This window comes from Chanos chanos, chromosome 8 (genome assembly GCF_902362185.1).
Source record: "Chanos chanos chromosome 8, fChaCha1.1, whole genome shotgun sequence".
Classification (NCBI taxonomy): Eukaryota; Metazoa; Chordata; class Actinopteri; order Gonorynchiformes; family Chanidae; genus Chanos; species Chanos chanos.
The window spans coordinates 41240399-41255008 of record NC_044502.1 but is presented as its reverse complement, the minus strand read 5'-3'; the positions used below and the strand labels follow the sequence as shown (position 1 = coordinate 41255008).

Sequence of the window (14610 nt, the reverse complement as noted above, 5' to 3'; positions counted from 1 at the left end):
CCACAGACAAATGCATAAGTGCCCCCCCCCCCATTATTTTTTAACAGTTGGCATCGTATTTGGCTGGTATATAATGCTGGTTTGGGTGTGTTACATGGGTGGAGTGCAAGCATACTTAATGCACTCCATGGTCCATCTATCTTTATGCTAATTCTGCCACTTTACTACTGTGGCTACTTCTATATACAACTGGCTACACCTCTGGCTGCACTGGTAACAGCGCAGTGAGAGACTCCTTCTTTGTGTCTATGGCATGCTACTGTTGCTTGTCATTTCTGTGTCCAGTTGTGTGCACTGCTGTTTTAAAACAGACAACTCCTGGACACCAGGGCTCACGCTGTCTAAAAAGCTAACACTAAGTGCTAAAGTACCACATACCTTTCATTCTTCAAGGCAATTTTTTTTAAAAATAAAAAATAATCTGAAAGACAATTTCAAAAAAAAAAAAAAAAAAAAGGAAAAAAAAAAAAACATAGTTCGTAGAGCAAGACATAAAATAACATTAAGTGTCTCCTTCATCCCGCTCAGGGCTTTGAACACTGGTGTCCGCGTGATGCGGACTGGTTAAGAGGCAGCATAGTGGTGGCAGTCAGAACTTGTTTTTTTTTCTTTTTTTTTAACCGCCCGTGTTCCCTTCCCCATTCCATATTGCATACATATAAACAAATGGGAGTGTGAACGTAGTATACATTTTGTATGTGTTGAGAGGACAAAAAAAAAAGGATAATAAAAGAGGTGGTTGTCCAGCAAGGTTAAAAATGGATCACCATAACGGCAGGAGGCTCCAAAGTCAGTCAGTTCTGATCAGGTTGAGCGGGTTACTGGAGTACTGGGTGGTACTGGGTTGAACTGGCTCTAGGTGCAGGGCTAACAGAAGCGATGGGGTGCCTGCATGCTCTCCGACCAGACTGAACGGCGTTGAAGACGTGAAGGAGAAAGTGGAGAACAAGACGCGTTCAGGCGAAGTACATGGTCCTCAGGGTGTCGTGGTGAATCTGAACAGCTTTGGCCAAAGCCTGGGGGTCTCGGCCGTTACTCTGCCCAGACACATGGCTGCCTTCTCCACTGCAACGAAAAAAAAAAAAAACATGACAAAGAACATATTGAGTGTTTTCAGGAGAGCTCTGTGATGGGAATATCATATGAAATTTGACTGAAATGCTGCAAAAACATTTGCAGCCAACTAGCTAGCTATGAATATTCTAGAAGTTTTTGAAAATAGCTGCAGACAATAGTCCAAAGGTAATTATAAATATCTGAAGAGAAGTTCCAAAGCAACACGAATCAAAAAACGAAGAAGATTATACGTCACAAAGGGGACATTCCTCCGAGCGCCGGATCACCCTCTTACCTGTCGTGCTCCTTGTCCACCAAGTGGTAGCGGGCGCGGAAGGCCACGAGCCTGGCGTAGTAGGCTGGCGCGGGGATGGAGACGGAGCGGGTACAGCGCACATAGGTGTGGCACAGCTGGTAGGTAAGGATCTGCAGCTCGTCAGCCGTAAAGCGATTGTCGTCCCAAAGGACGTAGTAGTGGGAGGGCCGGCTGGTGCCCTAAAAATACAGCCGAAAGAGAGAACAACAGTTTAGACTTAAAGAACTGTCATCTACCATTAAACTTATGGTGTAAACAGCTCTTTCCACAAACAGGCTTTTGACCTAAGCCCGCAGGTGTGATAAACAACTGCACAGGTATTGCATAAAACTCAACTCACCTGAATACCCGCATGGCTGCACAGGTAGAAGTCAAACTCAAAAGGATGTGTGATGCTGGTGTCCACGGTGGTTCCTGCTGGAATGTTCCCACTCTTTCCAATCTGAGAATAACAGAACAAAACCGTGACATTCAGCTTTTTTCCACCTCATATGACTGTCTTTTACTTCCAAATGGATGTGCATCCACTTACATTTTTCACTCAAAAAATTAGTTCATAACCATCAAACTCCAGGGCTTTCGAAAGAACTGCCTATCACTTTTTGGAGTGCTCAGATTGCATTACAAAATGATCAGAGTTGGAGATTACGGTTCAGTTAGGGAAGATGCATCGGGGGGAAAAAAAAAAACTCACCCTCTCTGACTTGTCGGCACAGAAGAGACGGGTGTGGTGGCGTTTTTGCACGACGATGTAGGTGATGCCAGGCTGGTAATCTTTCTCCAGTTTGATGCAAGCGTCTCTGATGGCCAGCAGCTCGTAGTGGAGGATCTACATCATAGGACGCATCACATTACGGTGAACATTAACGAGCTAAAAAGAGCAGGCAGAGTCAAACTGCCATCATCTGGAGTCATCACACTCTCTCTCTCTCTCCCTCTCTCTCACAATGAGCTCACAAGTTTATCATCCCCGCTGTCTTTCTTCAGGCTCGCCTCTCCTCCCTCTCTCCTCTCACAGCTTCAGATCAATTAGCCCGTTTCACTATGCCAAGGCTTTACTGGCTGTGATTTACAGAACAGGTCTGAGTGCACATCCAAACTGAGAGGCTCTGCATTTGTTAAGAGTGGCATAACTGCGCAGACATCCCCGAGCCACATTTAGGTCGCGTGACAGGAGGAAACCACGGGCAGGGCGCAGGGAGCGAACTGGGACCAGTGGACGTATTTACCTGAGGCAGCTGGCCCTCTGGGACCCCGTCCCTGTAGAAGATGATGCGTGTGGGCTTGAAGCGGGTCGACTTGTAGAACTGGATGAGCAGCTCCCGTACCATGTAGGACAGATCCTCAATGATCTCCTGCCTGGGCCTCTGGACCCTCACTGTAGCGCAGTACCTGCTGGGGTGGGCATCCATACTACCCACCACCTACAGAGGTCAGAGAGGGTGTTGATCAACATTAATTAGCTGTATAGAACATGTGAGGTTCGGTCTGTTCACATCTAGGTATAGGCAGTAGGCAGTCTGTAGGGGGATGGGGGGGGGGGGGGGGGGGGGGTGCCATCCCCTTTGGTGGCAAAACGACCAAAACGCATCCCCCTTGTTAACCTGCCATCCCCATACATACTCTACAGAGTAGTGTCAGTGACCACTGGGCCATCCCCCCTGCTGGCCATTGGGCCATCCCACCTGTTAAACAATTACAAATCACCTACAGGATATAGGAGTGGGTGACTCAGCTACTTTGACAATGAACAGCAAGAAGAGATGAATATCATGAACTCAAATAAACTCAATATCATGAACTCAATAAACTTGGTTGATGTAATGTATGTAATATTTTAGATATATAACCTTAACTGGGTGTATTTCAGTGTAAAAACAAAAAAAAAAAAAACATTTTTGATTTTCAGATTTAAGGAATGAGCATGCCACACAAACCGTTCTAGAGGTAAAAAGAGGTACTGCAAGTGCTTATACGTGGTCAGCAGTTCACATCACGCTCTCCAATGGGAAATGATCCACACTTCCCATTGCTTTCGTACGACGCGTATGCACGGGCATACACGCAGATCGCTTCAGCAATCATCCACCCATTCTATCCTTTTCTTTCTCCGTGTGTCTGCATGAGTCAGTCTCTTGTCACCATTGCCTGGCAACAGTAATGCGAACATCACCCCAGAGAGCAGGGGCTGTGTGCGGTGATGTCATTTCCTGTACTTCTTTGAGTCATGAGTCAGCTATTCTTACTCTTCGACAATCCCATCCCTCCCTTTTCCACCTCCACCGCCTCTCCTCTTGTCATTTCTCTCTCGCTCTCTCTATCACGATACCGTGTAGCTGTGTTAAGGGAGAGGTTCCGAAGTCATAAAGGAGCGTAGGCAGTTAATATGCCGTTTGGGTTTGATATTGTGAGTTAAGAGTCTGGAGCCACAGGCTTGCTTTCTCAGAGATCCTAGTTTCAGTCTCTACTGGCGCTCGCAAACGGGCAACTGGGATTCCTAGCGATGACAAATTATAAAATACACTAATCAGTCTACGAAGCTTGTGTAAGCAACGTGAGTTCAAAGCGTTTTATTTCAGATGAAGGAAATTATTAGAATGGCTTTTTGTTTTTGAAACTTTATTTCGAAAGGATGGAGCGTGAAGCTTCAAACCACAAGAGAAGAATTAAAAATCAAGAACAGAGAAGCGAGATAAGCAGCTGGTAACTTTTCTACCCAAATCAAAATATTACTACCAGAAAACACATCAGTCTGATTTCTATCGCAGTGCACCAAAAAAAAAAAAAATCCCCATTACGCAACGACGAATAAAGACCAAACTAAACCACATGCCTAAATCAGGCCTGAACTCGTTAAAAGCAAGGCCTCCTATGACAGCAGCCCCAGAACCAGATTAATTTTTATTATTATTTTTCACATTTACCCCCCCCCCTCCCCACCACCTGTTCTCCTAAAAATGTAGGACTTTCTGCACTTTCCTGACTCCTTGTATGGCTATCGTTTCAGTTCAGATGAACGAGGCTAATAAATTCTTCCCCCGTCACTTTTAAAGCCAGTCGTCCATTGGTCGATGTTATTTGACCTGTCTATGTTAGACCGCGTCTGAACCGCATGTTCGATTCGATAGCTTTCTGAAGTCTAAAGTTTAACGGCAAAGACGTGGACACAATGGAACGGAACGGTGTCATTGTTTTAGCGCATACCATTTTTGCTTTGCCCTCTGTATGTGGGTGTATGTGTGTGTGTTTGAGAGAGTGAGAGAGAGAGAGAGAAGAAGCGGCTTACTGCAGTAATGGAAGGCTTCTTCCCGTCCCCAGCTGGTGGGTGTGTAACATCTGCCCCGAGGAAAATGACTGGCTGCTGGAAAACGGCAGACCTGAGAATGAAAATGCCTATCTAGTGTTAGTGCTAATGGGCTTTTAACTTGGAAAGCACAGCTGGCCCTTACTCTCGTCCGCTATTTAATAAAATTAATGCGAACTGACACTATAAAACATCGGTGGCGTCACGTGTCAACTATTGTTCTGTCAGCGGCAATACTGTCTTGGCACGTCATTTGGTGCAACAATACCGCTGTCTTATTTCACATCCCCCCCCCCCCAAATTTTTCTGTGAAATACTGCCACCAAACTGATTTTCTACATGACAGAAATATAGCCAATGTTTTTGCAGTAGGATTTCTGCAATGACTCACAAAGAGATTAAAACGGGGCCAGTTGGAGATGATGTGGGTAGTTTTTTTTTTTTTTTTTTAATGCACAAAAGAAAAGGGAATTACACTGTAATCTCCCTATTAGAAAACGTAGCCTGTGTCTAACCCACTCTTGCTCTTGGCGTGTTCCTTAGAGAAGAAAGAACCTTCCAGCGGAAAGGTTCAACAGTTTTGTATTACATCTTAAAGCCACCCACACCCGACGTCCTGTAGACTAGACGAGGACTCACCGCTGGTGTGGTACCAGGATGTTGTTGATGCCGCCCAGTTTGACGTTGATTTTGAGGCAGAGGTTGGAGAGGGTCTGAGGGGACGTTTTTACCACGTTCTTCACCTGCACACACTGAGTGGCCATTCCTAAAAGAGTGTCTCCTACACGCTTCACCTCGGCTGTAACGCGCACACACACAAACAACAAACTGTGTGTCAGATTAAAGACAGCAAGAAACAACCTTGAACACAGATTTTGGATACAGGTGACATATTCTTGACTAAGCCAATCTGTTTGTGACAGCACATCCTGGTCCACTATGATAAATTTTAACACAAATATTTGAAGAAAACCAACGAGATGGTAAATCAGCGGTAATAGCTTATGAGCTCTCACCATAGACAGGGGTTTTTCCAGGCAGGATGACGATGATGAGCTGGAGACCAGAGTAGGTGTTCTTCAGGTGCCTGAACATGGGCTCCACGCTGTCGGCTCCCTGGGCGTACTTACAAAAACACGGCTGACCCTGGATGGGCATCCCAGCATCCTTTGAGATCTTACGCAGCTGGTCTGTGAAGTTCCTGGAGGAGAAGACAATGAAAATTAAAAAAAAAAAAAAAAATCTTCAAACTTGTTTTCAGTCCGAGTGTGAGTTTCCCCATTTGTTGCAAATCGTTTGTTCTCTTCATTAATGAGAAAATCCCTGAGACAGTGCGAACTGCTTTATCAGCCATGCGTTCACGTGCATGACTGCACTTCTTAACATTCCGGCACAAAGAGCCAGAGAAAAACAGTTACTACCTAACGGCGCATCTTACCACAAATTTTAAATATTCAAATCAATGCCACTTAAAAAAAAAAATCACTTTTAAACCTCTCACATGAAGAAGAAAATTCACTCCGTTTCTACAGAGGGTCATTTCCAGAAGCCCTTACTTGAGCACCTCCTCGCGGCACTGTTTCTGCGGGGCGAAGCAGGCGATGGCCCACACCTTAATCTCGATGCCGTTGTAGAACTGTTTCCCCCTCATGTCCCACACTCCTTGATTAGGCGTGGCGATGGCCCGGTTCTGTTTGTCAGAAATGACACGCAGGGGGGGAAAAAAAAAAAAGCTTCAGGGACCAGTTTACCCATCTCATGTCAGCGACTGGATCAATCTCTCTATGACTGAGAGAAGATGTTTCTTTCTTGTGCAAGTCGGCGGCAGAAAACAAGGATGACACACAAACCAAACCGTCGTCAGATATTGAAATGTTGGCAGGGGTGTGATATGAGTGGGTGGATGGGATGACAGTTAGAATAAGCAAATGTTTCCAACGGCAACGGGCCCTCACCCTTCCTCCGTACTGTAGGATTGGGGCTGGCAGGACTCTCCCTGTCACTTCTGCCATGTCATCTTTCACCTTAATCCCAAATTCTTGGATATAAGGGTCCAGATTAAAATTAGCATTCTTCATCTGAGGAAAGATTGACAGACATGATCAGTGAGGAGGTATTTTTTTCCCCCCATATATTAATCACTTCCATGTAACCAGTTCACAATTTCCAGTTTACCAGTTTCTATTTAACCACTATTTACAAAGAGGCTACTCCATAATTATTAATCAAAACACAGAGATGTTTAAACACACAGTTATTCCCAGGTGAGAGAAACAGACAATTTCAGAGATAAAGTCATGCATCCAGGTCTTCAGACTTTTTCAGTCACCACAGTGCAGCAGGTGGAACGGTGAGTCGACCAGTGTTGGGCACTAGGTGTCAGCACTTACCAGTCTGCTGATCTCCTCCTGTCTGTCTGGGGCTGAGCGGGCTGTGGCTTTGATCATGGTGGATGTCTGATTATCAGTCAGTTTTTTGATGCACCTCTGACCTGCCACTATATTACACACCTGGACAAAACCACCAGAGAAAGAAAGAAAGAAAGAAAGAAAGAAAGAAAAAAAAAAGGTTCGAATGAGCTGAGACTAGCCCTTTTGACAGATGAAAACTCAGATGACAGACAGACAGGCTTCACAACGAGAGGGACTAGGGGACGTTTCTCACCTCTAGGGGCAGGTAGGTGTGTTTTTGTTCCTGGCCCACCTGAAGGCAGGGCAGGTGGGGATATTTCAGTTGCAGGTTGTATTTCTGTTTGAAATACTGGGCCACTGTACATTCTACTGTCTGTCCACTCTCCAGCTGCAGGGGAAACCTGCCAGAGGATAGAAAAAAGCAACTGCTACAGCCTCGTTGGCAGTTGTAAACATGATTTAACAAATCTGTCCAGCTTTAATTCGTTTATTTTGACATGAGGGCGAACGAGGACAAAGATCATTTTTCCTGCCCAGAGTGGACTATGATGTCACATTGTATTCTGTTTTATTTGGAACTTAACGCTAAAACATTTTACAGCGGAGCGCCGCGCTTTGACGGGGCCGTGGCAGCCCGGGCGAAATGAATCGCGGTCTTTCAGACTCACGTTTGGTGGCTGGCGGGTCGCCGCGTCACGTTACACACGCGATACTTCCTCTTCATTTGACCGCAGTGTGTCACCTCCACCTTAAGGCCTGGAAACATCCAAAAGTGACAAAAATAAAAACACAAACGCACAAACATAGTAAACAACAACAATTCGTGACTGGGGTCAGATTGAGTGACACGGTGGGGAGTGATGTGGGAATACCAGAGGAAGGCCGGATAAGGGCCATATGAGCATCTCACAACGTTCGATAACTCACCTTTGATCTCCTTGGTGAAACGGACCCTTTGCGAATCCGTCAGCGTCTTGGGCTGTTCGTCGATATTACGAATGTCCAGGACCTCACACATGAACTCAATGACAGGCTGAGCTTTGTAGAAGGCCGTCGCAGAGACTGGAGTAGGAAGGATGATGAAGGTTATGGCATTATTACTGCGCAAACAAATGATGAAAACAAAATGTTAATTTCTCAGACATACTGGACATTAACTACAGCCAGAGCTCAGGTGAAAGACATCTCTCTGTTAGGATGACTACAGTTTGGTTAGAATGACTACAGTTTGTCTTCTGGATAAAGAGATGCTTCGGCCATTCTGTGGTCATTACTGAAGGCTCTCACCATCGATGTTGAGCATCATCTTCCACATGGCGGGTCGTACAGACTGATGGAACCCAAACCACACCTCCCTGCCTCCTCCCAGAGGGTGGTAATATCCTTCAGGAGGAGAAAAGAAGGAGCGTCCCACGGGAGTGTACCTTGATGGAGGAAAGAGGAGCAGTGTCATTCGCCATGCCAACAGTAAAATACCCAGCAGTCTCACAGGCTTTATGATGGCTTGGAAATGATGGGGGTACAGTTTCACGTAATTACACATTTCTTCATTTTAAATTAAGATCTTCAGAGAAAAGAACCAGTAAGACTTCTTTTAAAAGAAAGAGCTACTGGTGGGCCAAACTAAATTTAGAGGAGACTTTTAATGTTCAGGAAGATGACCTGAACTTTTACAATATTACTTTATGCCCTAAAGACTATGTCTCATCTCATCAATAAAATCTTGCGGGAAGAAATACCATCTTGAAAAAGTGGCAGATGAACAATCATATAGGTAACATGTTACCAAACCATTCATAAATGCAATGGGTGCAACGTGCGTATATATGCGCGTTTATGTGTGTGCATGCGTATGTGTGTGTGTTATTTCTTTCTGAATAACAGTATGCAAAGCATGCATTCCATTATCAATATATGGAGTGTCCTAATGTGTATATGGTACAGCTGTTGTCGTGGTTACCTCATGGAAGCCAGATGCCTCATGGCCACATCCAGAGCCTGGACAGAGTCCATAGGAACCTGCAGGCGCCCACTGACCAATGTCTCCTGCAGCAGTCGCCACGAAACCTTCGCCAACCAGCGAATGGACACTTTGAAAATACGATCTTTTCCCTCGCCCGGGATAGTAACCTCAAAATCCACCTGTTGGACGTAGAGAGAAATAGAGATAGAGACAGAGAGAGAGAGAGAGAGAGAGAGAGAGAGAGAGAAGAAGAGAGAAAGAAGTGAGATGCTAGAAGGGAGGGAGATAAAAAAAACAAAACCTACTTGTCTATAAGAGGACGAAAACGTACCTTCTCACTCCCTATGGGGAGAGCTAATACTGTGTAAATATTCTTCTTGCCATCATACACAGGTTTTCTGTCGCCGAACAGCTGCGGTTTAAAATGCTGGACCATGTATTCCACAACTTCCCTAGAGTTAGAGTGCAGTACAGCAGTGACATGTGAGTAACATGTTATTTGCACTGAACACAAGAGACTTTCAGGTGCAGGCCAAGTAACTATGACTATATCTCTCTTTGGAGATATAGTCAGTAATACTTTGGAAGATTAGGAATCAGGAAAGAGGTTATAGACTTGGAAAGGCTATTCGGCGAGTTTGTACAATTACAAGGTTGAAAATTCGTCTCTCTGTCCTCTTAAGAACTTAGCACTTGAGGAGATTAAATGATTAAAAGAATTTTGGTCTGAACCTGCATGGTAGTTCACAGAACTGGACGAGTCTGCCTTTTGTGGGTCAGATTTTCTATAACTGAGGACATCAAAGTCAAATAGCTTGACCTTTAAAAGACTGACCCTTATAAAAATGGGGAAAACTGGTTAAATCTTGTGGTCTAATTCACACCCCAAAATATACATCTGTATATATAATTAGAGCCCAACTGTCAAACTGTGTAGCTAAGGACATCTGATCTGTATATGTTAAATCGGCAAACCAAACCACACCATCAGCCAGCATCCAGCGGTTCAACTTAAGGTTAGCAATGTTTTTTTTCTGTGCATGCACAAGGAGAATCTCTGAGAAGTGTTTGTAACAGGACACTAGTTACCTGTTGACTCGACGGGGGCACTTGTCAGGTTTGATGTCCACCTCATAGTGGTAAACATCCATTTTGGGGATTTCCACTTCAAAGTAATTGGCCAGGAGTTTAATGGGTTTACCCACGGTGCCCATGCCTGGCCTGCGGGGAGCCTGGAACACCTGCTGTAGGGGTGGGGGGAACGGCCCCATGGGCACTGAACACAGGGCATGGAGGTATGGGCACAGAGGAGAGAGGAAGGAGACACACAGAGACAGGGCGCAGAGGAGAGAGACACACAGAGACAAGGCACAGAGATATGGGCACAGAGGAGAGAGGAGAGAGACACACAGAGACAGGGCACAGAGGTATGGGCACAGAGGAGAGGGACACACAGAGACAGGGCACAGAGGTATGGGCACAGAGGAGAGGGACACACGGAAACAGGGCACAGAGATATGGGCACAGAGGAGAGAGGAGAGAGACACACAGAAAGGCATTAGTAAAGATGACATCATACAGATGACAGGAATGGGTGAGAAGAGTGGGAAAGAGTAAGGGGAGGACAAGGAAAGGGGTTAGGGACAGAAAAATAGTAGTAGGAAAAGAGAGAAATGGGGGAGGGAGAGAGAGAGAAAGAGAGAGAGGGAGAGAGAAGAAGAAGAGAGATGTTGATGGTTGGGTGGAAAGAGATGGAGGGAGTGTGTAGACAGGATTAGGAGTGGTAGCGAAGTGGAGAGTATATGGACACAGGACAAAAGAGGAGAAAAAGGGAACAAAGACAGGACAGCCGCCAGCACGACAGAGGGGGAGGGAGAACGACGGTAAAGAAGAATTGAGGGGTGCAACAGGGAGAGGAAAAAAAAAATAAGAGAGAGAGAGAGAGTGAAAAGGGGGGAACTTTAGGGCGATTCTCAATCTCATCGCAAAGGACACAGCGAGTTAGCCGAACCTCTGCATATTCAGCAGACAGCAATGAACTCAAAGACGAGGTGGAGTGACTACACGTCTCTATAAAGCGGTGAAAGTAGCACTGTCCTTTATTACATTACTTATTAAAAACAAAACTAGGGCTAAATTTAGACTGCATTAAAAAAAAAAAAAAAAAACGCATGTGAGAGACCTGCAGGACACCCACTCTCTAACCCTACGACTAGTTTTACAAGTCTCCTTTTTTGGACAAATCCCTAGCAGCAGAAACATCACTCCATATCAATTATGTGCAATCAATCAATCAATCAATCAATGGACCACAACAGAGGTCAATCATGTGGGAAATTGTGGTTTGGGGTTTGATATTTTGTTTTTTATTTATGTCACGTCATGGAAACATTCAACCTGCAGTGCTTGAAATATCTCAAACTCGCACTAACTTTCACAAACTAAGTGGTGTGGCAGGATAATAATGATCCAGTTTTAGAAGCACTGAAATACACAGAGTCACAGGGTCAGGGACAGAGTGAGCGATCCAAGTCAGAGTGACTCCTGCTTCACAGGAGCCCAATGCCCTAACCTATCAGCCCCTGGAGAACCCTCCCTCCATCGCAACAAAGACTCCAGCTGCCCTCCTTCTCTCTCAGGGGGGGGAGAGAGACAGAGGGAGAAGGGATAGCAGAGAGAGAAAGAGAGAGAGAGAGAGAAAGAGAGAGAGAGAGAGAGAGAGAGAGAGAGAAAGAGTGTTAGTGAGTGAGTCAGTGAGTGAGCCCCCACATCCTTGCATCCCTACATCAGCACACACAAACACGGGGGCCCCAAAACATTCCCAGTCTCACCATAGCAACACCACAGCAACACGTATTGTCATGGAGATCAGTGAAACCTGGGGGTGTGTGTGTGTGTGTGTGTGTGCATGTGTGGGGGGGTTTAGAGGGAGCAGAACTAAGGCAGAAGTGCAGAGACCTTGGTCTTATTCATCCGACAGTCTTCAGCAAAATGTTTCCGCATTATAAGAGGTGTAGGCCATCAATCTCTCTGTCCAGGACGAGGGCAAGACCCTAATTTAAATCATTTAAAGAGTCGTGGGTTTGCGTGTGGGGGGTGGGGGGGTGGTATAGAACAATTCCACTGCTTCAAAAACAAACTGTGTCATCATAGCAAAAAAGGAAATAGATTTTTCTCACTGACCTGAGTGAGTAACTTATTTTGGCTAGTGTGTCAGTCACTAAGATACACAAACCACACAGGCGAGCACACACTGACACACACATACACACACTCCAACCAAAAAGCAGATGGCTGGAAAGGGAGCCAGCACTCAAGCACCACCAAACAATACCTGCTTTTCCCACTAAAGGATCTAGGACCGGCCAGAGCTAGAACAGGGACCAAGAACCAGCATTTTGGCTCGGGTCTTATTCTGATTGGTCTAGCATCTGAGTCCCAGATGTCTTGTAGTTGGGACACAGGGCGTAAAGCACTGAAGTGTGCAGTGCCCCCAAAAGAACCACCTGTCCCCTCCACTACTCCGTTGACCTTTAACCTCTCCCTCATCTCCAAAAAGCAATCTATATATTTGTGCCATTTATACATCTAATGACCAGGGCACTGTGCCGTGAGTTTTGGAGATTCAGCATAAGGCCCTATCACAAACAGGCTGATGAATGGGGAGTTGCATCTTTATCTGATGTCTAACTGACACATCCATGTTAAGGGCAGGTTGGTGGAGCATACAAAACCAACAATTAATGCAACACCTGATCTCAACCCTTCAAGTCACAAGAACAAATGTTTTAGTGTCACTTTTAGAGAATGAACCACTAAACAGGATACTTAACAGTTAGTATGACACTGCTCTGTCCGTCGACTGGTTACCCTGTTCTCTAAACTGCTCTTACATAAAACAAAAGTCACAGTATTTGGACTCAGTTCTATACTCGGGTCACAATGTCGGTATGTCGAGTTCATACGCAAAGTGTAGACACAAGTTAAGTCATTTCAACTGTCCACTCCGTGATATAACTGTCGTTAAAACCCCATTGTTGATGTTTAGGAAAATTAGGTAGGGAATGTCGCGAACGACATCCCGTACTCTTGAAAACTTGTAGTGTAATCAAACACACATGACAAGTGACAAAAATATGATAGGAATGCAAACAAGAAAGTAAGGCCCACTATAAAAACACAAATGTTCTTGACACTTAAATGGTTATTCAGAAATCATAAGTGAAAAAAGACCATGATTGTGCAAGGGTCCAGTTGAATATTTTCATTTAAAAACGCGGAGGAAGCATAAATTATTTAATTTTGTGCCTGCAGGTCTTGCACAGTTATCCCACACAACAGGATGCATGGAGGAAAGAGGTAAAGTAATGACGGTTTGACGACCTTATTTTGCACAATAATCGTCACTGTGGGGGTCACGTTCTCCGGTTCGGGGAGGTGCGTGCGGGTGTGTCCATCTGCCCCGGTGGAAGGCGGGCTCTACCTCGTGTCTGCTCGCTAAGGATTCCCACGACCCTGCTGCCCCCGCCTCTGACCTCACACATTGTCACTACCCCATGCATATTTCAAATAATCAATAATATTTCGCAAGATTAAACTGTTTATGTAAAATAACAGTTTTACGACGTACAAACAGGTAAGAACACCTTGTTATTCGCTCGAGGGACAAGCTAACGCTAGCAACCTCATCGAGACCCTAAAGCACCATTGGTTTTACCAGTTTCGACAATTCTGAATGTCAATGTTGTCTCCGTTAAATCGTTAACCACTCCACCCTGGCTTTGAAGGACCTACCAGCGCCAGATGGTCCCGGCTCCATCCCATCCACTTAGCCGCGAGGGTTCAAAAACAGTCCAGGGTTTTTATCTCCACAGCGCCGGCCCCTTCAAGGCTGGAAGTGTTTTAGACCTCCAGCCTTCCTCTCTCGCCGTGCAGGGCTTCTCCTACCTCGCTAAACCCCCCGCCCCCTACCCCTGTAGGAACCCCCCAGACCCCGCAGAGTTGTATCGACAATAGCTCCCAGGTTGTTCTTCAAACAGCTCTATCAAGGGCTCTGGACCGACGGCGTTGACCTCCCAGAGTCCGTTTCGTTGAAGAGTCCTTTCTCGGGTCTGGTTAATCGAAATGTTCGAAGAGCAGTCTTTTCTGTTTTGGTCTGTTATGTTCCTGCTCACCGTTCAAGCAGGATTCTCCAGCTGAACAAAAAACGGCCAGCCCGTCTCCCCAAGAATGAAACCCTCCTCTTCTTCGTCCCCTATTGCTGCTCAAATCTTCAACGCCCGTCGCCCTGATTTACAGTCGCCCTCTAATGGTCGGTAGTGATACGTATCAGGGTTTGAATGACCATATTAGTCGTGCATGCAAGTTTTGAGTGGATAAAAGTTCTCAGCCCTCGCTGTCTAATTTACATCAAAGCAAAACCGTATTTCCCAGTTACACACTCCAATAACCACTTAATCTGGCATTCCTGAACACGTCCAGTACTATCCAATCTGATTAAACAATGACAAGATATCTGCCTATTTGAGTCATTGCTCTTCACTTGAGTAATAACTCTTCG

General features: G+C 45.4%; 1 protein-coding gene across 1 annotated transcript; it reads right to left on the bottom strand.

The window, feature by feature from the left end:
• Positions 1-735: 735 nt before the first annotated feature.
• Positions 736-13889, bottom strand: ago1 (argonaute RISC component 1). Its single transcript, XM_030781088.1, has 19 exons — positions 13845-13889; positions 10140-10326; positions 9382-9502; positions 9048-9229; positions 8375-8511; positions 8015-8149; positions 7756-7843; positions 7341-7488; positions 7067-7186; positions 6632-6754; positions 6233-6366; positions 5693-5877; positions 5316-5475; positions 4659-4749; positions 2602-2796; positions 2067-2201; positions 1713-1814; positions 1352-1551; positions 736-1065 (listed from the first exon to the last, which is right to left on the bottom strand). Exons 1-19 carry the CDS (start codon positions 13867-13869, stop codon positions 957-959), a joined length of 2577 nt encoding a protein of 858 aa, XP_030636948.1. The 5' UTR covers positions 13870-13889; the 3' UTR covers positions 736-956.
• Positions 13890-14610: the final 721 nt, after the last annotated feature.